Below are 26963 nucleotides of genomic sequence, written 5' to 3'. Positions count from 1 at the left end.
GTAGGATTGGTTAACACTGCTCTACACTCCTAGATAATGTGTTACTGGTGTAGAGAGGAGTAGGATTGGTTAACACTGCTCTACACTCTCCTAGATAATGTGTTACTGGTGTAGAGAGGAGTAGAAAGGATGCAGTCTCAGGTTTGGAAAGACTGAATTTATTTCAGCACCAACAGATCAAAGCGGAACAAAACCCAAACGTGGTTGTGCTCAAATGATATCTTCATTAACAAAAAGGCACAGGGTGAACTATATAAAGTACTCAGGAAATAGTAGGAGAGATTCCTCTCAGGAAAACAAGTAACATTTACAATGACCGACAAAAAGACAAAATGGCAGAGGGAGTGTATATATACAGTGATAGAGGGGCGATTGGAACCAGGTGTGTGTAATGATGATGAGACAAGTCCGGGGGTTGATGAGTGAAGGGCGTTGGACAGCAGTAGGTTCGGCAGCAGCTAGAAGGCCGGGGGTTGATGAGTGAAGGGCGTTTGACAGCAGTAGGTTCGGCAGCAGCTAGAAGGCCGGCAACGTTGAATGCCTGAGCTGGACAGGAGGGGGAGCCAAAGCGAAGTCTGGTGTGACATAATGAGAGAAAATCAATAGAATATTTAATATATTTTCTCAAATTCCGTTTTCTCTGTTTAGCAATTCCAGGTCTCTGATTTGTCTCTGTTTTTCGCTCTCAAAATCACATTGTTAATAGAAAAACAACAAAAAGAGACCACTTTTGTAGTCTGAGAAAAATCTAAGACATTTTCATTTTTGGGTGTAGATACCTTTTAATTCAAGTGCCACCAGCAAGAGCCTTGTTTCGTTAGTGTTGTCTCTGTAGCACACATGTGATTGCAGAGTTTGCTGAACAAATCACAACTGGATTGATGCAAATAATCATGATATCATTCTGCCAGGTAGGCATAGACTACTTTGTAGTTAACATTTAATTGACAAAGTTTTTTGGGAAAGCTTTTCCATCAACCAGAAGATGGTTGTCATTAGCATCATCGCTAACAGCTACACATAGTGGTAGACAAATGCACTCAGACAGGGGCATTTCCTGGCTGTTTCCTCTTCAGAAAGTTGAAGGAAAATACAAATCACTTAGGTGAATTTAAAAACGACTTGCAGGCAGTGGGTTAAAAATAACTATGACAAAAAATGAATACAAATTATACCACCACCCAAAAGGGCACTTTAGAGCCTGGAAGGGTAAAGGGGCATGTGCTCTACACAGGTAGAGTCCTATCTGTCCATGTTTCCTTTTGCAAAGTGGGCATTGCTTTATGTGGCAACACCACCACTCACATAAATATCCCATATGCCACTGGGTGGGAGAAGTTTTCATTGTTTTTGGGCAGAATTATGTGAGGTGTTGTTAGCGATGAGCCTTGGTCAATTTGACGAGGATGGCATATTCCAAGCTAATGTCGCCCTCTTCAATCTGTCACCTAATCCTCTTCAATCTGTCACCTAATGGGCAGGTCAGCCCTGGAGGAACGTTTTGGCTCTAAGAAGTAAGATAACATAACATCTGGTTGTTTTTAAATTACTTTTTTTGACATTGCTTTATTTTTGTTCCAATCTGTGTTACCCACTCCAGTCAGCAGATGGCAATGTGAGTATTTCAGGTAATGCTTCTTGCGTGACGTATAATTTAATGGACGGGGCGGGAGGCTTATTCAACAGCGACAAAAGGCCTCTGATTCAACCAACGCGGTGGTTTGCTAGCGAACATAAAACCGGAGCATTTAAGCTCTTTAGACTAATCTTGTGTATATTAATCTTGGTGTTTAGAACACAATTCTGTTTACGTATCTACTAGTTCGTTTTAACGTAATTTGCTTCTTAAATTAGCGAATGTGTTAACTTCATACTGCACTAGGCTAATCGCCCGGAGCATGAGCTAACTAAACTAGACGGAGAAAAGAAGTTCTGGTGAAAGGAGAGGAAGAAGCTTTCAGAATGAAAAAGGAGGAAGATGCCGTAACATTGAAGGAGGAGAATGTAGTGAAAGAAGAGGAAGAACCTTTTGGAGTAAAAGAGGAAGAGGAGGCTATCTCAATAAAAGAGGAGGAAGACGTTTTGGAAGTGAAAAGGGAGGAGGAGGAGTCAGAATATCCGATTACCATAAGTGAGTACTGTCTTAAAAACAGGGGCACAAACAGCAGTTGTTGAACTGTGGGGTTTTAAAGGGGGATTCTACTGAAGTTCTACACTTGAATATGTTGTTCAGTACTGCCATTGGTACATATATTTTTTTTAATTCGATTTATTTTATTCTCCATGTGGTCTATATTAAAGCGCACTTCATCTTGTATAACAGGATTTTACAATCCAATTCTGGTGCATAATTTCTACATAAAATATCAAAGGAATGGGGCCTCCCGGGTGGCGCAGTGGTCTAGAGCCGCAGTGCTAGCTGCGCCACCAGAGTCTCTGGGTTCGCGCCCAGGCTCTGTCGAAGCCGGGCGCGACCGGGAGGTCTGTGGGGCGACGCACAATTGGCCTAGCGTCGTCCGGGTTAGGAAGGGTTTGGCCGGTAGGGTTATCCTTGTCTCATCGCGCACCAACGACTCCTGTGGCGGGCCGGGCGCAGTGCACGCTAACCAAGGTCGCCAGGTGCACAGTGTTTCCTCCGACACATTGGTGCGGCTGGCTTCCGGGTTGGATGCACGCTGTGTTAAGAAGCAGTGCAGCTTGGTTGGGTTGTGTTTCGGAGGACGCATGGCTTTCGACCTTCGTCTCTCCCGAGCCCGTACGGGAGTTGTAGCGATGAGACAAGATAGTAACTACTAACAATTGGATACCATAATTGGGGAGAAAAAGGGGGTAAAATGTAAAAAAAATTAAACTGCCCGAGTTACATCAGGAACGCACAACCCCTCCATCAGTGCTCAGACAGCCTATTGCGGACAAAGAGAGAGTGGACTCAGGGCTTGTAGGCCTGTGTTAAGGCAGGTCATCACCAGACAGACCCAGCTGGACCAGACTGGACTGGCAAAAAGTGCTCTTCACTGACGAGTTCTGGTTTTGTATCACCAGGGGTGATGATCGGATTCGCGTTTATCGTCAAAGGATAAATGAGCGTTACACTGAGGCCTATACTCTGGATCGGGATCGATTTGGAGGTGGAGGGTCCGTCATGGTCTGGGGCGGTGTCACAGCATCATCGGACTGAGCTTGTTGTCATTGCAGGCAATCTCAACGCTGTGCGTTACAGGGAAGACATCCTCCTCCCTTATGTGGTACCCTTCCTGCAAGCTCATCTTGACATGACCCTCCAGCATGACAATGCCACCAGCCATACTGCTCATTCTGTGCATGATTTCCTGCAAGACAGGAATGCCAGTGTTCTGCCATGGCCAGCAAAGAGCCCGGATCTCAATCCCATTGAGCATGTCTGGGACCTGTTGGATCGGAGGGTGAGGGCTTGGGCCATTCCCCCCAGAAATGTCCGAACTTGAAGGTGCCTTGGTGGAAGAGTGGGGTAACATCTCACAACTAGAACTGGCAAATCTGGTGCAGCCCATGAGGAGATGCACTGCAGTACTTAATGCAGCTGATGGCCACACCAGATACTGACTGTTACTTTTCATTTTGAACCCCCCTTTGTTCAGGGGCACATTATTCAATTTCTGTTAGTCACATGTCTGTGAAACTTGTTCAGTTTATGTCTGTTGTTGAATCTTGTGTAAATATGTGTATGAACATATGTTAAGTTTGCTGAAAATAAACGCAGTTGACAGTGAGAGGACGTTTCTTTTTTAGCTGAGTTTATATATAGTTACTATCAGTTTTAGGAACATTACCCAAAACATTTCACCCTATTTTTTACTTTACCCAAAAAGTTCACGACATCAGCGTTTAGTCAAAATGTTGAACATTTGTGAACGTCTAAATAAATTGGCCTTTTCAATAGCGTTTCGAACCCTTTCAACAACGGGGAGATGTTACTGATGTGCTTTGTGTCTTCGACGTAAAAACAAGTTTTAGACTTCCACTTAAAATTACTTTACTTATTTTTGGTTTAAGGAAGTGTGTAGGTTGGATTCTGTATCATACAGCTATGAAAGTTATATATTAAGAACCACCTACTCGATAGGAATCCAGCGATGTCTGTGTCTTGAGTGTCCTAGAACTGTTTAATTTGTGTTCTGACTTGTAAAAACAGAATGAATAAAATAAGTAATGTAAACATATCAGTAATTACCAGGAAGCTCTACAACATTTGTTTTAAAATCACACAAAGATTAAAACTGGCCTCAGATTATTGAGGGATCTGATTAGGATTTACCCTCGTAGCAAGGCCGTTTTATCATGTGGAGGTTTCATTCAGGTCTCTATTTAAATGAACACTCTGTCTTTGACAGGAGAAAGACCAGACTCCGAGGAACCAGAGCCAGAGACGTCCAAACCAGCAAGAGGACACCACTGCTCCCACTGTGGAAAGGGTTGTAACCACTTAAGTGGCCTGAAAAGACATGAGAGAATACACACAGGGGAGAAGCCTTACCACTGCTCCCAGTGTGGAAAAAGTTTTGCCCAGTTATGTAACCTGAAAACACACGAGAGAATACACACAGGGGAGAAGCCTTACCACTGCTCCCAGTGTGAAAAGAGTTTTAAGGAGTTGGGTAACCTGAGAAGACATGAGATAAACCACACAGGAGGTAAGGATGTAGGCTGTTGAACAGTAGGACATAGGACAGATGTAGGCCTCTGAACAGTAGGACATAGGACAGGAGAATTCCCAATACATGGTGGGACAGATGAGTCCAAATTTAATTCCAACCGCCATGTCTTTGTGAGATGCAGAGTAGGTGAACGGATGATCTCCGCATGTGGGTTTCCCACCGTGAAGCATAGAGGAGGAGGTGTGTGGGTGCTTTCCTGTTGACACTGTCAGTGATTTTATTTTGAGTTAATGGCACACTTAACCAGCATGGCTACCACAGCATTCTGCAGCGATATCCCGTCTGTTTTGGGCTTAGTGGGACTATCATTTGTTTTTCAACAGGACAATGACCCAACACACCTCCAGGCTGTGTAAGGGCTATTTGACAAAGAAGGAGAGTGTTGGAGTGCTGCATCAGATGACCTGGCCTCCACAATCACCTGACCTCAATCCAATTGAGCTGGTTTGGGATGAATTGGACCGCAGAGGTTAGGAAAAGTGGCCAACAGCATTATCAGCGTGTGTTGGAACTCCTACAAGACTGTTGGGAGTGTGCAAAGCTGTCATCAAGGCAAAAGGTGGCAAGTTTGAAGAATCTAAAATATATTTTGATTTATTTAACACTTTTTTTGGTTACTGATTCCATATGTGTTATTTCATAGTGAAAATAAAGAAAAACCCTTGAATGAGTAGGTGTGTCCAAACTTTTGACTGGTGCTGTCCATAAAATCCCCTGGCAACCACCTCAATGGACATTCCTGCAGTCAGCATGCCAATTGCCCGCTGTGTTGTGTGACAGAACTGCACATTTTTGTGGCCTTTTATTGTCCCCGGCACAAGGTGCACATGTGTAATGATAATGCTGTTTAATCAGATTCTTGATATGCCACACCTGTCAGGTGGATGGATTATCTTGGCAAAGGATAAATGTTCACTATCAGGGATGTACCACTGCTCCCATTGTGGAAAGAGTTTTAACATGTTAGGAAACATGAAATATCATGAGCGAAATACACACAGGGGAGAAGCCATACCATTGCGTTCAGTGTGGAAGGAGTTTTACGGAGTTAGGGAAGCAGAAAGCTCATACACACAGGGAGCGTATACACACAGGGAGAAAGAAGCCTTACAAATTTCACTTTTCAATCCAAGGTGCTACCCAGAACGAAGGCACCGTCCACCAGACAGACTGGACTTATAAACAAACACACAAAAAAACGATTTGATCAAGTTCAAATTAAAAGATGCAAAACAACTACAACAAGTTCTGGGACATGTTTCAGTTGTGGTTTGGTTAAAGTCTGATTGAATAAGAGAAGGAATGTTCTGTTAATTACTGATGTCCCCTTTAAGAACGGAGCACCCTTGGTCATGCACAGTGTTGTTCTATGTTAATCTGGTACTAACTCGTTCTAGTAAATGTGAAGCTGCAGTTCCATTCCTTGTATGCGGAGTCTTATGATATAAATAAGTAATAAGAGCTAAGACAAAGAGACACGACAGTTATTATAGAAATATTTGCGCATAAAGCCGTTTCCACAGCCATTTCTCGCTTAGACATTTTTACTGACACAAAAAGACAACTAACAACTTGTCAAACAAACTAACAAATTGTCTGTTGGCATTTATAAAAGTGCATATCCTGTTTCCGTCAGCCCGGTCATTACTTTTGAAATGGTTGGATCAATATCCACCTACATGATATGGATGAAGCCTGATTTGTAATGTCTGAGTAGTTCTATCTGATGTCATAATACACTCCTCTGATAATCAAGTGATATTTGGAATGTCTGAGTAGTTCTATCTGATGTCATAATACACCCCTCTGATAATCATATGATATTTGGAATGTCTGAGTAGTTCAATCTGATGTCATAATTCACTCCTCTGATAATCATATGATATTTGGAATGTCTGAGTAGTTCTATCTGATGTCATAATACACCCCTCTGATAATCATATGATATTTGGAATGTCTGAGTAGTTCTATCTGATGTCATAATTCACTCCTCTGATAATCATATGATATTTGGAATGTCTGAGTAGTTCTATCTGATGTCATAATACACCCCTCTGATAATCATATGATATTTGGATTGTCTGAGTAGTTCTATCTGATGTCATAATACACCCCTCTGATAATCAAGTGATATTTGGAATGTCTGAGTAGTTCTATCTGATGTCATAATACACCCATCTGATAATCAAGTGATATTTGGAATGTCTGAGTAGTTCTATCTGATGTCATAATACACCCCTCTGATAATCAAGTGATATTTGGAATGTCTGGGTAGTTCTATATGATGTCATAATACACCCCAGTCAGTGTTGTCGAGCAGAGAATCAACCAGGATGTCCATGTCGAAAGTTATTCAGGTGCATAATACAATGTTTTTCTTCTATTCTGTTATTCAATTAGAAAATGTAGTCTGAATGAGAACAAGCACATCTGTGAGCGTTATGCATTATAACATCGATTGACTAAATGATGACGTTGACAGCTTTGTAGTAAAACCAGGGTTGGAGTTAATTCCATTTCAATTCCAGTCAATTCAAGAAGTAAACCAAATTCCAATTCCACATATTCCTCATTGAAAACCATAGAAGAGAATTGGCATTTTCAGTTTACTTCCTGAATGCTGAATGGCAGTGAGATGCCATCCTCCTTCTCACATCCAGCCTGTTCCTGATATTCTGGTCTACATACACAATCACTTACAGTGCATTCTGGAGGAATTCAGACCTCCTGACTTTTTCCACATTTTGTTATGTTACAGTCTTATTCTAAAATTGATTAAATTGGGATGTTTTCCTCTTCAATCTACACACAACACCCCATAATGATAAAGCAAAGACAGGGTTTTAGAAATTTTTGCAAATGTATTTTATAATTAAAAACTGAAATATAACATTTACATAAGTATTCAGACCCTTTACTCAGTACTTTGTTGAAGCATCTTTGGCAGCAATTACAGCCTAGAGTATTCTTGGGTACACCTGTATTTTTGGCTGGGTCACTCAAGGACATTCAGAGACTTGTCCCGAAGCCACTTCTGCGTTGTCTTGGCTGTGTGCTTAGGATTGTTGTTCTGTTGGAAGGTGAACCTTTGCTCCAGTCTGTTCATATTTCCCTCGATCATGACTAGTCTCCCAGTCCCTGCCGCTGAAAAACAACCCCACAGCATGATGCTGCCACCACAATGCTTCACCGTATTTGCTCTATTGTTTACAGGATGATTTGTATCTTATAGAGCGTGGCTTTAAGGGAGTAGTATGGTCACATCTAGATAAAAACGAATGTGAAAAATGAACAGAGCAAATGTGTTTTAACACACTACCTATTCATGGAAGTATTTATTCATCATCCACATGTTCATATTAAGCTTCTACTTCTATGTACAGGAAAGTATTATTTGTAAGACGTAAGAGAAAAAACATCAGCTTATTGTTAAATTATTATGACGTTCTTTCCAATACAAAAGTGTAGTAACTTGTTTCCAAACTGCGTTACCCACTCCAGTCAGCAGATGGCGGATGTGCAATCTTTCAGACGATGCTTCTTGCGTGACGTATAATTTACTGGACGGGTCGCTTCTTCAGGAACAACAACGCGGCTACTCTTTCAACCGCCTCGGTAGCTTGCAAGCCAACATAAAACTGAAAGATTGACGCTTTAGACCACGTTTATGTACATTAGCTAATCTCACTGTTGTAAACACAATTCTGTAGACGTATTAACTGGTTAACTTTAACCTAATTTGCTTGTTCAATTTGCAAACTTGTTAAAGATTGATGCTGAGCCTAGCACTAGGCTAGTCGCTAATGCTAGCTAGCTAACATCCCCGACCATGAGTTCACTAAACTACTCCTCCCCTGCTAAAGAAGAGGAGGTCTGCTGGACGGAGAAAGAAGCTCTGGCGCTGAACATTGTCGTGAAAGAAGAAGAGGAGGGTATTACAGTGAAAGGAGAGAAAGAACCTTTCAGAATGAAAAAGGAGGAAGAGGAGGCTGTTATAGTGAAGAAAGAAGAGGCTGTTATAGTGAAGGAAGAAGAGGCTGTTATAGTGAAGGAAGAAGAGGCTGTTATAGTGAAGGAAGAAGAGGCTGTTATAGTGAAGGAAGAAGAGAAAGAACCTTTCAGAATGAAAAAGGAGGAAGAGGAGGCTGTTATAGTGATAGAAGAGAAAGAACCTTTTAGAGAGGAAGAGGATGCTATCTCAATAAAGGTGAAGGAGGAAGACGTTTTGGGAGTGAAAGAGGAGGAGACAGAAGATCCGATTAACACCAGTGAGTACTTTCTTAAACAGGGGCACAAACTATGCAGTTGTTGAACTAATGTGTGGTTTTAAGGGGCATTCTACTGAAGTTCTACACTTGAATATGTTTTGAGCAAGGTTGCCAACAAACAACGCATACACAGTTGTATAGCGGCAGAATAGGATACCGGGTAGGGAGTGGGCTATTTCATAAAGTGTTTCACTCACCACGTTTATTTCTGAAAAATGTCTGTCCTCTCTCTGGTAGCCTATGGACAAACATTAAGAATAAGCTACATGGTGAGTTGATGCCCTTTTGGCAGCTAGTTAGCTAGGTGAATTGATCATGCTACTTTGTATGCGGCGTTTGTTGGCATCCTTGTACATTACGACGTTTTTGGAATAGATTCGTGTTGGAACGTTCCACAAATTATACCCACCCGTTTCCTACTGTTTACATTCTTAAAGGTTCAATCTGCCATTGGTACATTTATTTTGGGGACTTTTAAATTAGATGTATTGAATTCTCCATGTGGTCTATATTAAAGTTCCCCTCATCTAATATAACAGTCTTTTCAAATTCAATATTGTTGCATAATTTCTACTTAAAATATCAAAGGGACACAAAAGGCACCCATTTAGTAGAACGACCCTTTAACATTTGCATCACAAATAATATTTTATAGGCCCTTTTTAGACACATTCATGCCTATTGTAAGACCCAATGAATCACAGTGGTGGAAAAAGTACCCAATTGTCATACTTGAATATAAGTAAAGATACCTTAATAGAAAATGACTCAAGTATACGTGAAAGTCACCCTTTCACATTTGCATCACAAACAATATATTTAAAAATCATGATGAAAGTTAACATTTTTTTTGAGACCCTATGATTGTAATAGACGGTTATAAGTTGACTGTCTGTTTGATGTTGTCATTCAAGCAGGAGAGAGACGTGACTATGGTGGATCCTCTGGGGAGCCTCAACAACATCCTGATGCTGACGAGTCAGAGAAGAGTCTCTCCAGAACAGAACACCAGATGGTACAGCTTGGTCTGGTCTAGCATACAGCTTGCTCTATTACATTTACATTTAAGTCATTTAGCAGACGCTCTTATCCAGAGCGACTTACAAATTGGAAAGTTCATACATATTCATCCTGGTCCCCCCGTGGGGAATGAACCCACAACCCTGGCGTTGCAAGCGCCATGCTCTACCAACTGAGCCACACGGGACCACGGGACCTCTATCTGGGTCTGGGCTGGGTTTCTGTAAAGCACTTCATGACAACAGTGACATCAGCATCCATAATGTTATGTGTCTGTGTCCCCTCTTTATGGTTACCAGGACAACTCTAGCCCTTCCTCCCTCCTGGAGTCCCCGTGCCGTGCCTCTCCCGGTAGCACCTTACTGCTGGGTATGAAGAGGTTGTCTGTGCTGCTGGTGGACTGCAGGAAAACAACGGGGCTGAGTGGAACTGTGAGAGGAGGAGAAGAGAAGAAAGGATCAGATTTGACACATCAAAGTAAGTGTTGTAGTTTAGTTTGAACAAATAAAATAGATCTACCCACTAGTATCTGTTACCAGGACAACCAGCAGAGGTCTGTTAGTTGACAGGAAGATAGACTGGTATCTGTTACCAGGACAACCAGCAGAGTTCTGTTAGTTGACAGGAAGATAGACTGGTGGATATGGATGTTATGAATATCATAACACTGAAAAAGGATTCTGCCAATGAAAAGAGAGAAACCAATAGACCATATAAAACCTTGATGAAAGTTAGCTTTGGAGAGAAAGTTTCAATGATCCGTTGTAAAGTGCAAATTTTACAAAAACTTTTTCTTAAAACATTATGGATGTTACATTGCCTGTCCCAGTCAACCCCCCTATCTTTACAAGACTGTAGAACAGGCAAACTAAACTCCAGACACTGTTAATGAATTAACTAATACTGGAGGAAAGCTGTCATCAGGCTGCCCACTCAAGAGAAAGCTTTGAACTGTAACCAGTGCCGTCAACCTTGTTCAGGTTATCAATCAACCTACCAGGGTAGTTACAAACAGTACAGAAATTAAATCATCAACATATTTTGATCATATCTTTACTAATGCTGCAGAAATGTGTTTTAAAGCAGTATCCAAATTCATCGGATGTAGTGATCACAATATAGTAGCCATATCTAGGAAATCCACAGTTCCAAAAGGCTGGGCCTAATGTGCTATATAAGAGGTCATACAATTGTTTGTAGTGATTCCTATGTTGTTGATGTTGTTTGGTTCTCTTTTTTTCACAGTAAATAACTCACGGACACTAGAGAAGCTTTAACCAAGTTTAATTATTCCCAAAGGTTCTGTACAGCTGTAATTCAGTCATCCCAACATTTGTTCCATCCAGATATATATCTCACTTAAGACACTCCTCCTTCTCTCCAATCCTTACATCTTATGGTTCCACAGGAAGAGAGTAAAGAGGGTAACAGGATACCAAACCTTTATCTCCCTGATGAGAATCTGTCCTGACCTCAACCCCTCCTTCATCTAATCCACAGATGGCTGTAAAAACTGTTAAATCCACGTGGATCGATGAGGAATTTAAAAATGGTATGATGAAGAGGGAGGCAAAAGAGATGGCAAATAGGTCTGGCTGTATAACTGATTGGCAAACGTATTGCAAATTGAGAAATCATGTGACTAAACTGAATAAAAAGAAGAAACTACACTATGAAACAAAGATAAATGACATGAAGAATGATAGTAAAAATCTTTGGTGCATCTTCAATTACATTTTGGGCAAAAAAATCAACAATGACGTGTCACTGGTGTCTGACAACGTGGATGGAAAATGATTGAGGATAATAGCGGCCGATATTGCCACTCCTATTTGCCTTGTCTTTAATTTAAGCCTACTAGAAAGTGTGTTCCCTCAGGCCTGGAGGGAAGCTAAAGTCATTCCACTACCCAAGAATAGTAAAGCTCCCTTTACTGGCTTAAATAGCCAACCAATCAACCTGTTACCAACCCTTACATTTAAAAAAAATAAATGGTGTTTGGCCAGATACAATGCTATTTTACAGTAAACAAATTGAGACTTTCAGCTTATAGGGAAGTTCATTCAACAAGCACAGCACTTACAAATGACTGATTGGCTGAGAGAAATTGATGATAAAAATATTGTTGGGGCTGTTTTGTTAGACTTCAGTGCGGCTTTTGACATTATCGATCGTAGTCTGCTGCTGAAAAAAACGTATGGCTTTACACCCCCTGCTATATTGTGGATAAAGAGTTTTTTTTTTTTTTATGTAAACTTTATTTAACTAGGCAAGTCAGTTAAGAACAAATTATTTTTTTCAATGACGGCCTAGGACTGCCTTGTTCAGGGGCAGAACGACAGAGTTTTACCTTGTCAGCTCGGGGATTCGATCCAGCAATGTTTCGGTTACTGGCCTACCGCTCTAACCACTAGGCTACCTGCCGCCCCAGAGCTACCTGTCTAACAGAACACAGTGTTCTTTAATGGAAGCCTGTACAACAAAATCAATGTAGAATCAGGAATTCCCCAGGGCAGCTGTTTGGCACCTTCTTTTTTCCAATCTTTACCAACAACATGCCAATGACATTTGAGTAAAGCCAGTGTGTCTATGTATGCGGATGACTCAACACTGTACACGTCAGCTACCACAGCAACTGAAATGACTGCAACACTTAACATAGAGCTGCAGTTAGTTTCAGAATGGGTGGCAAAGAATTAGTTAGTCCTAAATATTTCTGATTACCTTAAGTTACATGGCCTACTATGCTAATTCTGTAGCGGTATTGTTAGAGGGGGGTAAAGATAAAGATTTTGTTGGGGCGCCAGGCAGGTATTAACCCTAGTTATTAAAGTTAGTTATTACCTATTATAACATTATTATTATAAATATGATTAAAACCGAAAGGATGAGAGTAGAATAGATAGAGTAGCGCTTCCAGACACATTCTAAACATGATGGAGTCTTAAAGGAGGACTGTAGCATCATGAGGTAGTCACCTGAAATGCATTTCAATTAACATGTGTGCCTTTTTAGAAGTTAAGTTGTGGAATTTCTTTCCTTAACCTGTTTGGGATAGGGGGCAGTATTTTCACATCCAGGTTGAAAGCGTTCCCAAAGTAAACTGCTTGCTACTCAGGCCCAGAAGCTAGGATATGCATATAATTGGTAGATTTGGATAGAAAACACTCTAAAGTTTCTAAAACGGTTAAAATACTGTCTGTGAGTATAACAGAACTTATTTGGCAGGTGAAACCCCGAAGACAAACCATCCAGGAGGATTTTTTTGTTGTTGAGGGGACTCTGTTTTCAAATGGCTTTGTGTGGCACTTTTCTGTGGCACTTGGTTGCAGTTCCTATTGCTTCCACTAGATGTCAACAGTCTTTAGAAATTGGTTGATGTTTTTCTTTAGAGAAATGAAGAAGTATGTCTATTCAGAACGAGGGTCCAGCCTATTGCTCTCTAATGTTTTGATGCGCGCTCCAGGTCACGCGCTTCACGTTGTTTTTATCCGGTATTGAACACAGTTTATCCCATCTTAAATTTTCTCGATTATTTACATTTTAAAATACCTAAAGTTGGATTAGGAAAGTTGTTTGAAATGTTTGGACAGCGTTTACAGGTAACTTAACTTATTAGATATTTGTAGTCATGCTGGGTGAGTTGGAACCTGTGTTTTTTTTATCAAACGCGCCAAATAAATGGACATTTTGGAGATATAACGATGGAATTAATTGAACAAAAGGACCATTTGTGATGTTTATGGGACATATTGGAGTCCCAACAGAAGAAGCTCTTCAAACTTAAGGCACAAATTATATAGTTATTTCTGAGTTTTGTATCGCACCTGGCGGGTTGAAATATGATTGTCATGTGTTTGTTTGATGGGGTGCTGTCCTCAGATAATCGCATGGTTTGCTTTTGCCGTAAAGCCTTTTTGAAATCTGACACGGTGGCTAGATTTTAACCTGTTTGGGCTGCAGGGCAGTATTGAGTAGCCAGATAAAATGTGCCCATTTCAAACGGCCTCGTACTCAATTCTTGCTCATACAATATGCATATTATTATTACTATTGGATAGAAAACACTCTCTAGTTTCTAAAACCGTTTGAATTATATCTGTGAGTCAAACAGAACTCATTTGGCACAAACTTCCTGACCAGGAAGTGGAAAGTCTGAAATTGAGGCTCTGTTTTTCTTCCTGCCTATACATGGGCATGAAACGTAAGAGTCTACGTGCACTTCATAGACCTTCCCCTGGATGTCAAGAGGCTGTGAGAGAAGAAATTTCGTGTTTATCTTGGTCTGACGTGGAATACAGGCTCTTTGTATGACGTGTCCCTCATTTCCGGTACTCTGATGGGCGTGCGGTGGACAGTGGGATTGCCTTCTGTTTAGCTGCCGTTATGGACGACTACTATCTCCGGCTTTGATTTTATCTGATACATGTGACCATATCATCGTAAAGTATGTTTTTTCAATATAGTTTAATCAGATTATTGAAATTTTTTCGGGAGTTTTGCCGTGTTCCGTTCTCTGACTTTGTTGACGATGGAGCGATTCGTGCCACCCGGCTAGCGCGCGTGCTAAATGAAGAGGGAAAGTGTCCGTTCTAATTCCAAACAACGACTGTTCTGGACAAAGGACACCTTGTCCAACATTCTGATGAAAGATCAGCAAAAGTAAGAAACATTTTATGATGCTATTTCATATATCTGTCGAACATGTTGTACTAGTCGCCGGCGGGCAACGTTTGGGTACTCTAGCTATACCGAAGCTGCATATCGTAATGAAGTTATTTTTTAGAATTCTAACACTGCGATTTCATTAAGAACTAATGGATCTATCATTTCCTATACAACATGTATTTTTTAGTTATGTTTATGAATAGCTATTTGGTCAGAATATGTGTGTCAGAAAAAGTGTCAGGAAAAATCCGGACGTAATGGGGAAAAGTAGCTAAGTTAGCACATGGTGTAACCATTGATTTCAGCTCTAAATATGCACATTTTCGAACAAAACATAAGTGTATGTATAACCTGATGTTATAGGACTGTCATCTGAGGAAGAAAATCAAGGTTAGTCAAAAATTATATATCTTTTGCTTGTTTGTTACGATCGCTAACTTTTGCTGCTGGGAAATTGTTTGTGTTTTTGGCTATTGTGGTGAGCTAATATAACGCTATATTGTGTTTTCGCTGTAAAACACTTGATAAATCGGAAATATTGTCTGGAATCACAAGATGCCTGTCTTTCAATTGCTGTACACTATGTATTTTTCAGAAATGTTTTATGATGAGTAATTAGGTATTTGACGTTGGTGTCTGTAATTATTCTGTCTGCTTTCGGTGCAACTTCTGATTGTAGCTGCAATGTAAACTATGATTTATACCTGAAATATGCACATTTTTCGAACAAAACATAGATTTATTGAATAACATGTTATAAGACTGTCATCTGATGAAGTTGTTTGTTGGTTAGTTTGGTTGGTTCTTGGTTAGTTAGATTGGCTTTGTGCATGCTACCTGTGCTGTGAAAAATGTCTGTCCTCTTTTGTATTTGGTGGTGAGCTAACATAAATATACGTGGTGTTTTCGCTGTAAAACATTTTAAAAATCGGACATGTTGGCTGGATTCACAAGATGTGTATCTTTCATTAGCTGTATTGGACTTGTTAATGTGTGAAAGTTAAATATTTAAAGAAATATATATTTTGAATTTCGCGCCCTGCACTTGAGCTGGCTGTTGTCATAAGTGTACCGGCGTCGTGCTGCAGCCATAAGAAGTTAATGTGTTTGAGCCAATCAGTTGTGTTGTGACAAGGTAGGGGTGGTATACAGAAGATAGCCTTATTGGGTAAAAGACGAAGTCCATATTATGTCAAGAACAGCTCAAATAAGCAAAGAGAAACAACAGTCCATCATTACTTTTAGGACCATCACAGGAATGGGAGACCCAGAGTTACTTCTGATGCATAAGTTCATTAGAGTTACCAGCCTTAGAAATTGCAGCCCAAATAAACGCTTCACAAAGTTCAAGTGCTTTGTATCTTGTGCTTTGTATTTTCGACGTAAAAACAAGTTTTGGACTTCCACACAAAATATTTAGAACCACCTGCTTGATTGGAATCTAGCGACGTCTGTGTCTTCAGTGTCCTAGAACTGTCTAGTTTGTGTTCTGACTTGTAAAACAGGATGAATAAAATAAGTAATGTAAACATAGCAGTAATTGCCAGGAAGCTCTACATTTGTTTTAAAATCACACTATAATTGTTAAAACTGGCCTCAGGTTATTGAGAGATCTGATTTAGGATTTACCCTCGTAGCAAGGTTGTTTTATCATGTGGAGGTTTCTATTTAAACATAACACAGTGTCTTTGGCAGGAGAAAGACCAGACTCAGAGGAACCAGAGCCAGGGACGTCCGAACCAGCAAGACGACACCAGTGCTCCCACTGTAGAAAGGGTTGTAACCGGTTATGGGACCTGAAACAACACGAGAAAATACACACAAAGAGAAGCCTTACCACTGCTCCCAGTGTGGAAAGTGTTTCAGCCGTTCAAGGGAGCTGAAACAACACGAGAAAATACACACAGGGAAGAAGCCTTACCACTGCTCCCAGTGTGGAAAGGGTTTCAATCAGCCAGGGTATCTGAAACGGCATGAGAGAATACACACAGGGGAGAAGCCTTACCACTGCTCCCAGTGTGGAATTGGTTTTAATCAGAAATCACACCTAAAAGATCATGAGAGAATACACACAGGGGAGAAGCCTTACCACTGCTCCCAGTGTGGAAAGAGTTTCATACAGCCTTGTCATCTGAAACAACATGAGAGAATACACACAGGGGAGAAGCCTTACCACTGCTCCCAGTGTGGACAGTGTTTCAAGCGGTCAGGGGAGCTGAAACAACATGAGATAATACACACAGGGGAGAAGCCTTACCACTGCTCCCAGTGTGGACAGTGTTTCAAGCGGTCAGGGGAGCTGAAACAACATGAGATAATACACACAGGGGAGAAGCCTTACCACTGCTCTCAGTGTGGAAGGGGTTTCAATCGGCCAGGGTATCTGAAACGGCACGAGAGAATACACACAGGGGAGAAGCCTTACCACTGCTCTCAGTGTGGAAAGTGTTTCGGCAGTTCAGGGGAGCTGAAACGACACAAAAGAATACACACAGAGGAGAAGGCTTAGAAATTGCTCAGACTGGGAAAACATATTACTCATCACAGTCACTTAAACGTCATGAGAGAATCCACACATAAGAGAAGAATTACTTGTATATTGATATTTCACATCTCATTGACTTAAAATTCATCAGAGAACATACACAGTGCTCCCATTGTCTTATATTGTTGACTGATAATGTGTTTACTTGTTTTTACCGTATGAAATTAAATGGTACAAGGTATACTCAAACATATATTTGTTTGTTTTTATTAGAAAACATGAATTTAATATGGAGTATGTCAGTTTGAATATAAAGTAGATCAGATTCCATGTGTTTAAATGGTCCTTTTTAAACTCTTTGTGTGTGTTTATCTGGGTGTGTCATTCCTCCAGCACTACAGATAATACAGTGATATTTGGATGTGATGCATTTGTTCCATTGTTGACATTTGCATTTTTGGCCCACTGATGATTTAATGACATGAAAATATTCAGACTCTGTAATGGAAAATGTTAATTGTATGTGTGTCCACATAACTGATTATGTGACTAACCTTGTGAAACTGTCCTATTATAAGCTCCTGTTCTTAGGAGTATCATTCTGTGTTGTAAACCAATTTGCACCTGGGTCCTTGTATGAATAAAGTCCCGCCCAGGAACAGGAAACTATAAAGATATGTGCCCATCACCTAATGCTTCAGGAATTCAGACTGTCTACACTGCGGTGTGTAACTGTTATTCTCTCTGAGCTCAGAAATAAAGAATCTTGGTTTGACTTGGACTCCAGCAGATCCTTATTTTATAATATCCACCTCAACTCACCCCTGGATTGCTGTTTATTAGTCTCAATGAAGAGTTCCTCGTTCCACTTTCCTGGGGTCATTTACAAGCCTCCCACTGGTTGAATAAACGTTGTTTCCACGTCATTTCAACAAAACAAATCCACGTGATGATGATAGATGTAGAAAACTGATTGGATTTGTAAAAAGCCATCAACATCAGTTATTTTCTGTTATTTTTCATCCAACTGGCAACCTAAATCCAATGACAGGTGACATTTTGTGTTGATTTCATGTTGAATTCACTTTAGTTGACGACTCAAAGAAATGTAAATAGAAACTAGATGTTGAACTGCCGTCTGTGCCCAGTGGGCTGGTTTGAATAAGTAGCAGGTGTTGGATCAATATCCACCTTAGTAGCTAAGTTTCCATGTAATTTGAGACAGATTTTCATGTGAATATTCAGAAATCTGCATAAAACAATATACGCCTTTTCCCACCAGAAATGTTTCTATCAAACAGACTCATTGCAGATAAAAGGCTTTGCGTGACAAAACTTAAATATACATTTTTGAGCATAAAGGAGTTTCCACCGCCATTTCTCGCTTAAACATTTTTACTGACACAAAAAGACCCCACCATGTAAAACGAACTAACATATCGCCTGTCGGCTTTTATAAAATTGTAAAGGCATAACCTGTTTCCATCAGCCTGGTCATTACTTTTGAAGTGGTTGGATCAATATCCACCTTCATGATATGGATGAAGCCTGATTTGGAATGTCTGAGTAGTTCTATATGATGTCATAATACACCCCTCTGATAATCAAGTTATATTTTGAATATCTGAGTAGTTCTATATAATGTCATAATACTCTGATAGTGACACATTTGCTCCATTGTTTCCATGTCAGTTGGTTTCCCACTCTGATGATTTATATCTGACAGAGGAGCTTTAAAGGAATAGTATGGTGACATCTTAGTGGGGCTTTAAATAAATAGGATTATTAATCATAAACTCCTACAGCAACAATACACTGCAGCTTTGACATAAAGAAGATAATGGGCTGATGGGTGGTGGTGCCATTACTGGACATAGTAACATATTAACTTTGTGCTGTTGATGTATTGCCACTAATAATATTATTTCAGAGAGTCTGAAACTCTGCTCCTAACAAGGAGATGAAGTACATCGTGTTTCAATCACAGCTTCTGGAAGTCTTCAGAACTTGTCTGATGTGCAGCGAAGACACTCCAGGGACGGTGATCAAGGCTGTGGGAATAAAAATAGTGTTGTCACTATGGAAGAGGGAGCAGGCAGCCATCATCCAGTCTCTCGAAGCCCAATACACCATAGGTTGCGCTATGGAGGTGATGTCACCATCATCCAAGTCCTCAGAAGAGCCAGGTTGAGCCATCATGTTGTCACTATGGAAGTGTGCTCAGAAGCCGTCATCAGTTCGCAGAAACCCATTTAATCAGTGTTGTCACTATGGAAGAGGGAGCAGGAAGCCGTCATCCAGTCTCTCAGAAACCCATGTTGAGCCATCAGTGTTGTCACTATGGAAGAGGGAGCAGGAAGACGTCATCCAGTCTCTCAGAAACCCATGTTGAGCCATCAGTGTTGTCACTATGGAAGAGGGAGCAGGAAGCCGTCATCCAGTCTCTCAGAAACCCATGTTGAGCCATCAGTGTTGTCACTATGGAAGAGGGAGCAGGAAGCCGTCATCCAGTCTCTCAGAAACCCATGTTGAGCCATCAGTGTTGTCACTATGGAAGAGGGAGCAGGAAGCCGTCATCCAGTCTCTCAAGGACAAAGGTGCAGCACTGGTGTTAGTAGTTGATGACAGAAGTGACAGCCTGGACACACAGCAAAGTTTGACACCGTCAGTGTTGTTGAGCAGAGAATCAACCAGATTGATTCACAGTCAGTGTTGTTGAGCAGAGAATCAACCAGATTGATTCACAGTCAGTGTTGTTGAGCAGAGAATCAACCAGATTGTCCATGTTGAAGATACTCAGGTGCATAATACATTTTATTTGTTTAATTCTGTTTTTTTCTATTAGAAAATGTACTCTGATTGAGAACAAGCACATCTGTGAGCGTTATGCATTATAACATCGATTGACTAAGTGATGACGTTGACAGCTTTGTAGTAAAACCAGGGTTGGAGTCAATTCCATTTCAATTCCAGTCAATTCAGAAAGTAAACCAAATTGCACATTTTCCTCATTGAAAACCATAGAAGAGAATTGGAATTTTCAGTTTACTTCCTGAATTTACTGGAATATTCTAAAATTGATTAAATTGGGAGGTTTTCCTCATGAATCTGCACAACACCACCCTATAATGACGAAGCAAAAACAGGATTTTAGAAATGTTTGCAAATGCATTTAAAAAATAAAACTGAAATATCACATTTAAATAAGTATTCAGAACCTTTACTCAGTGCTTTGTTGAAGCACCTTTGGCAGCGATTACAGCCTCAAGCCGCCTTGGGTATGACACTACAATCTTGGCACACCTGTATTTGTGGAGTTTCTCCCATTCTTCTCTGCAGATCCTCTCAAGATCTGTCAGGTTGGATGGAGAGCGTCGCTGCGCAGCTATTTTCAGGATTTCTTCAGAGTTGTTCGATCGGGTTCAAATCCGGGTTCTGGCTGGGCCATTCAAGGACATTCAGAGACTTTTCCCAAAGCCACTTCTATGTTGTTCTACTGTGTGCTTAGGGTTGTTTTCCTGTTGGAAGGTGAACCTTTGCCCCAGTCTGAGGTCCTGAGTGCTCTTGAGCAGGTTTTCATCAATTATCTCTCTGTACTTTGCTCCGTTCATCTTTCCCTCGATCCTGACTAGTCTCCCAGTCCCTGCTACTGAGAAGTGGCTTCCGTCTGGCCACTCTACCAAAAAGGCCAAATTGGTGGAGTGGTGCAGAGATGGTTGTCCTTCTGGAAGGTTCTCCAATTTCCACAGAGGAACTCTTGAGCCCTGTCAGAGGGACCATCGGGTTCTTGGTAACCTCCCTGGCCAAGGCCCTTCTCCCCCAATTGTTCAGTTTGGCCGGGCGGCCAGCAATAGGAAGAGTCTTGGTGGTTCCAAACTTTCCATTTAAGAATGATGGCGGCCACTGTGTTCTTTGGGACCTTCAATGCTGCAGAAATGTTTTGGTCCACTTCCCCAGATCTGTGCCGTGACACAATCCTGTCTCGAAAGGAATATATCACATCAAATATAGGCTACTTAAAGTTCATGAGAGAACAGGCATACTGCTCGTACACTTGTCTCATGTTTTTCTACAAAAATATAATTGTGCTTTTGGTCATTAAGCCTCATTAAATCAAACTGTATAAAGCTGTATGTTTTTTATTTCAACACCTGCTCCTAAGCTGTACCTCAGTACATTGACTCTGTACCGTTACCCCATGTATATAGCCTCCACATTGACTCTGTACTGGTACCCCCTGTATACAGCCTCCACATTGACTCAGTACTGCTACCTCCTGTTTATAGCCTCCACATTGACTCTGTACTGGTACCTCCTGTATATAGCCTCCACATTAACTCTGTACCAGTACCTCCTGTATATAGCCTCCACATTGACTCTGTACCGGTACCCCCTGTATATAGCCTCCACATTGACCCTGTACAGGTACCCCCTGTATATAGCCTCCACATTGACACTGCACCGGTACCCCCTGTATATAGCCTCCACATTGACACTGTCCTGTCACCGCCTGTATACAGCCTCCACATTGACTCTGTACTGGTACCCCCTGTATATAGCCTCCACATTGACACTGTCCTGTCACCGCCTGTATATAGCCTCCACATTGACTCTGTACAGGTACCCCCTGTATATAGCCTCCACATTGACACTGTACGGGTACCGCCTGTATATAGCCTCCACATTGACTCTGTACTGGTACCCCCTGTATATAGCCTCCACATTGACTCCGTACTGGTACCCCCTGTATATAGCCTCCACATTGACTCTGTACCGTTATCCCCTATATATAGCCTCCACATTGACTCTGTACTGGTACCCCCTGTATATAGCCTCCACATTGACTCCGTACTGGTACCCCCTGTATATAGCCTCCACATTGACTCTGTACCGTTATCCCCTATATATAGCCTCCACATTGACTCTGTACTGGTACCCCCTGTATATAGCCTCCACATTGACTCCGTACTGGTACCCCCTGTATATAGCCTCCACATTGACTCTGTACCGTTATCCCCTATATATAGCCTCCACATTGACTCTGTACTGGTACCCCCTGTATATAGCCTCCACATTGACTCTGTACTGGTACCCCCTGTATATAGCCTCCACATTGACTCTGTACCGCTACCCCCTGTATATAGCCTCCACATTGACTCTGTACCGGTACCCCCTGTATATAGCCTCCACATTGACTCTGTACTGGTACCCCCTGTATATAGCCTCCACATTGACTCTGTACCGGTACCCCCTGTATATAGCCTCCACATTGACTCTGTACTGGTACCTCCTGTATATAGCCTCCACATTGACTCTGTACAGGTACCCCCAGTATATAGCCTCCACATTGACTCTGTACTGGTACCCCCAGTATATAGCCTCCACATTGACTCTGTACAGGTACCTCCTGTATATAGCCTCCACATTGACTCTGTACTGGTACCCCCTGTATATAGCCTCCACATTGACTCTGTACTGGTGCCTCCTGTATATAGCCTCCACATTGACTCTGTACTGGTACCCCCTGTATATAGCCTCCACATTGACTCTGTACTGGTACCCCATGTATATAGCCTCCACATTGACTCTGTACTGGTACCACCTGTATATAGCCTCCACATTAACTCTGTACTGGTACCCCATGTATATAGCCTCCACATTGACTCTGTACTGGTACCCCATGTATATAGCCTCCACATTAACTCTGTACTGGTACCCCCTGTATATAGCCTCCACATTGACTCTGTACCGGTACCCCCTGTATATAGCCTCCACATTAACTCTGTACTGGTACCCCCTGTATATAGCCTCCACATTAACTCTGTACAGGTACCCCCTGTATATAGCCTCCACATTAACTCTGTACTGGTACCCCCTGTATATAGCCTCCACATTAACTCTGTACTGGTACCCCCTGTATATAGCCTCCACATTGACTCTGTACAGGTACCTCCTGTATTCTTTATTGTGTTACTTTTTTTCTTTTGTTTATTTACTAAATATTTTCTTAACTGTTATTTTTCTTAAATCTGCATTGTTGGTTAAGGGCTTGTAAGTAAGCAATTCACAGTAAGGTTGTATTCAGCATTTCACGGTAAGGTCTACTACACCCGTTGTAATCAGCGCATGTGGCAAATAACAATTTATTTGAACTAAATATGGAGTATGTCAGTTTCAGTTTAGATGTAATTATATTTAGTATACTTTTATCACCAAATAATTATTGATTAAAACATGCTACTTTGCATCCTCCTCTGGTTACATGACTTCAATACAAAACCTAGGAGGAATCTCAAGGCTTCCATAGACTTATTATTATTATTATGACAACTTCCGGAGGACGTCCTCCAACCTATCAGAGCTCTTACAGCATGAACTGACATGTTGTCCACCCAATGAAAGGATCAGAGAATGAATCTAGTACTGAAAGCATAAGCTACAGCTAGCTAGCACTGCAGTGCATAACATGTGGTGAGTAGTTTACTCAAAGAGAGAGAAAGACAATAGTTGAACAGTTTTGAACAAATTATTTTATTCAAAAATGAAGGAGAAGCGAGAGAGAGATATTTCGTCACTTATTTTCCACTTTCAGTTTCACTTACTTAGCTAGCAAATGCAGCTATCTAGTTTAGCCTACTCAAACACTTGGCTCAAACAAAGGGATGCTATGTTAGCTAGCTGGCTATGACTATCCAACACAACACTGGAACTCTTCCAAGTCAAGGCAAGCTTTTGGTTTTACTAATTTATTGCCACTGGGACCTGCTAATGTAAGTGCTAAACTGCTTACTGACTGTACACTGTAATGTTACTGCATGATTGTAGCAGGTTTACTAACGCGTTAGTTCTATTAGCTATGTTGACTATGACATTACTTTAGCTAATATGGTGACAAGGATGTAGGATGTGTGTAGCAGTTATGGTTTGACTTGGAAAGGTTTTTTCGCCTGGTCACACACAGCTGATGTGTTGTGCATTGAAGTCCAGAAGCAAAGGGAGAAGGTGAGAGGAGGAGAGAAGGAATACAACGTGGCTGTTATGAAAGTGAACTGTGTTTATGCATGATTAGGGGTGTATTCATTCCGCCGATTCTGTTGACAAATGTTTCTTAAACGGAACAAAACCAGGATAAACATACCTGAATTTGTCCAGTAATATCTCTAATTCAGCTAGATGCAGGCAAGAGTGTGCAAGGCGATATTGAATGTGTCACTGTCTGTCCATGTGTCACTGTCTGTCACCGCAAAATTTGCTCTCGACCTGTGTGACCTACATTCTAAACTTTCATTCATAGGCTAGGTTGCTACCTCATGGGCCGCGGCTTTTGTGGAGCGATGGGTAACCATGCTTCGTGGGTGACTGTTGTTGATGTGTGCAGAGGGTCCCTGGTTCGCGCCCGGGTATGGGCGATGGGACGGTCTAAAGTTATACTGTTCACCTTCTCTATCTTAGCTAGATGCAGGCGAGAGTGTGCAAGCCGATATTGAATGTGTCTGTCCATGTGTCACTGCAAAGGTTTAGGCTAGGTTGCTACCTCATGATGGGTATAGGGACAATTAGAGTATCATGTAGTAGCCTAAACCTATTGCTGTTACATTGAACAGGGTGAGTGAAATATGAATGACAGTCATCCAATATGCTGTAATAGAATTAAGGCCATGCTCATGAAAAAACCAATCGTCCTGCCTCATCTTAAACGGCACTGACCACCACTGTTTGGGTGGTGGACCATTCTTGGTAAACATGGGAAACTGTTGAGCTGAAAAACCCAGCAGCGTTGCAGTTCTTGACACAAACCGATGCGCTTGGCACCTACTACCATACCCCGTTCAAAGACACTTAAATATTTTGTCTTCCACATTCACTCTCTAAAAGGCACACATGCACAATCCATGTATCATGTCTCAAGGCTTAAAAATCCTTATTTAACCTGTTTCCCCCCTTCATCTACACGGATTGAAGTGGATTTAACTAGTGACATCAGTAAGGGATCATAGCTTTAGCCTGGATTCACCTGGTCAGTCTATGTCATGGAAGGAGCAGGTGTTCTTAATGTTTTGTAGACTCAGTGTATAGCACTACAGATAATCAAGTGCTATTTGAATGTGATGCATTTGCTCTGTTGTTTACAGGATGATTTGTATCTTATAGAGCGTGGCTTTAAGGGAATAGTATGGTCACATCTAGATAAAAACGAATGTGAAAAATAAACAGAGAAAATGTGTATTAATAACACACTACCTATTCATATAAGTATTTATTAATCATCTACATATTCATATTGAGCTTCTACGTCTGTGTACAGGAACGTATTATTTGGAAGAGAAAATATATCAGCTTATTGTTAAATTATTATGACGTTCTTTCCAATACAAAAAGTGTAGTAACTATTGTTACCAAACTGCGTTACCCACTCCAGCCAGCAGATGGCGAAGTGCGTCTTTCAGGTGTTGCTTCTTGCGTGACGTATAATTTACTGGACCGGACGCTTCTTCAGGAACAACAACGCGGATACTCTTTCAACCACCTCGGTAGCTTGCTAGCCAACATAAAACTGAAAGGTTTACGTTTTAGACCATGTTTGTGTACATTAGCTAATCCCAGTGTTTTAAACAAATTTCGGTTGACGTATCAACTGCTTAACTTTAACCTAATTTGCTTGTTCAATTTGCAAACTTGTTAAAGATTGATACTGAGCCTAGCACTAGGCTAGTCGCTAATGCTAGCTAGCTAACACCCCTGACCATGAGCACACCAAACTACTCTTCCCTTGCTAATGAAGAGGGGGTCTGCTGTATGGAGAAAGAATCTTTCAGAATGAAAAAGGAGGAAGAGGAGGCTGTTATAGTGAAAGAAGAGGAAGAACCTTTTAGAGAGGAAGAGGATGCTATCTCAATAAAGGTGAAGGAGGAAGACGTTTTGGGAGTGAAAGAGGGGGAGACAGAAGATCCGATTTACACCAGTGAGTACTTTCTTAAAAGCAGGGGCACAAACTATGCAGTTGTTGAACTGTGGGGGCGTTCTACTGAAGTTCTATATTTTAATATGTTGTTCAGTACTGTATAAATTGTTAACGGTTCGATCTGCCATTGGTACATTTTTTGTTGGGACTTTTCAATTAGATGTATTGAATTCTCCATGTGGTCTATATTAAAGTTCCCCTCATCTAATATAACAGGCTTTTAAAATTCAATATTGGTGCATATTTTCTACTTAAAATATCAAAGGGATGCAAAAGTCACCCATTTTGTGGAACGACCCTTTTACATTTGCATCACAAAGAACATTTTAGGAAATCATGATGAAAGTGGCCATTTTAGACATATTCATGCCTCTTGTAAGACTCTAAGATTGCAATAGATGGTCATAAGTTTACCATCTGTTTGATGTCCTCATTCACACAGGAGAGAGACATGACTATTGTGGATCCTCTGGGGAGCCTCAACAACATCCTGATGCTGACGAGTCAGAGAAGAGTCTCTCCAGATCAAAACACCAGATGGTACAGCTTGGTCTGGTCTAGCATACAGCTTGCTCTATCGGGGTCTGGGCTGGGCTTCTGTAAAACACTTTGTGACAACAGTGACATCAGCATCCATAATGATATGTGTCTGTGTCCCCTCTTTGTGGTTACCAGGACAACGCTAGCCCTTCCTCCCTCCCGGAGTCCCCGTGTCATGCCTCTCCCGGTAGCGCCTTACTGCTGGGTATGAAGAGGTTGTCTGTGCTGCTGGTGGACTGCAGGAAAACAACGGGGCTGAGTGGAACTGTGAGAGGAGGAGGAGAGAAGAAAGGATCAGATTTGACTCATCAAAGTAAGTTCTGTAG

The 26963-nt window shown here is 41.3% G+C and overlaps 1 protein-coding gene across 5 annotated transcripts in view; it reads left to right on the top strand.

Annotated features, from left to right (window-relative positions):
* Window positions 1–26963, top strand: part of LOC139546596 (zinc finger protein 420-like) — a 174634-nt gene that overhangs the window by 134761 nt on the left and 12910 nt on the right. For 2 of the 5 annotated variants that reach the window (XM_071355153.1, XM_071355171.1), the window contains exon 3: window positions 26773–26950. The exons of 1 other annotated variant lie outside the window; for it this stretch is intronic. In XM_071355153.1, coding sequence (XP_071211254.1) covers window positions 26773–26950 — 178 coding nt within the window. Of the gene's footprint in view, window positions 1–10950; window positions 17154–25598; window positions 26098–26539; window positions 26638–26772; window positions 26951–26963 lie in introns of those variants that run through there. 2 more of the 5 variants (XM_071355162.1, XM_071355200.1) reach the window with 2 other exon arrangements.

Source organism: Salvelinus alpinus, chromosome 2 (assembly GCF_045679555.1).
Source record: "Salvelinus alpinus chromosome 2, SLU_Salpinus.1, whole genome shotgun sequence".
NCBI classification, from domain to species: Eukaryota; Metazoa; Chordata; class Actinopteri; order Salmoniformes; family Salmonidae; genus Salvelinus; species Salvelinus alpinus.
Note: the sequence above shows the minus strand (reverse complement) of the source record. Positions and strands in the feature narration are given on the sequence as shown.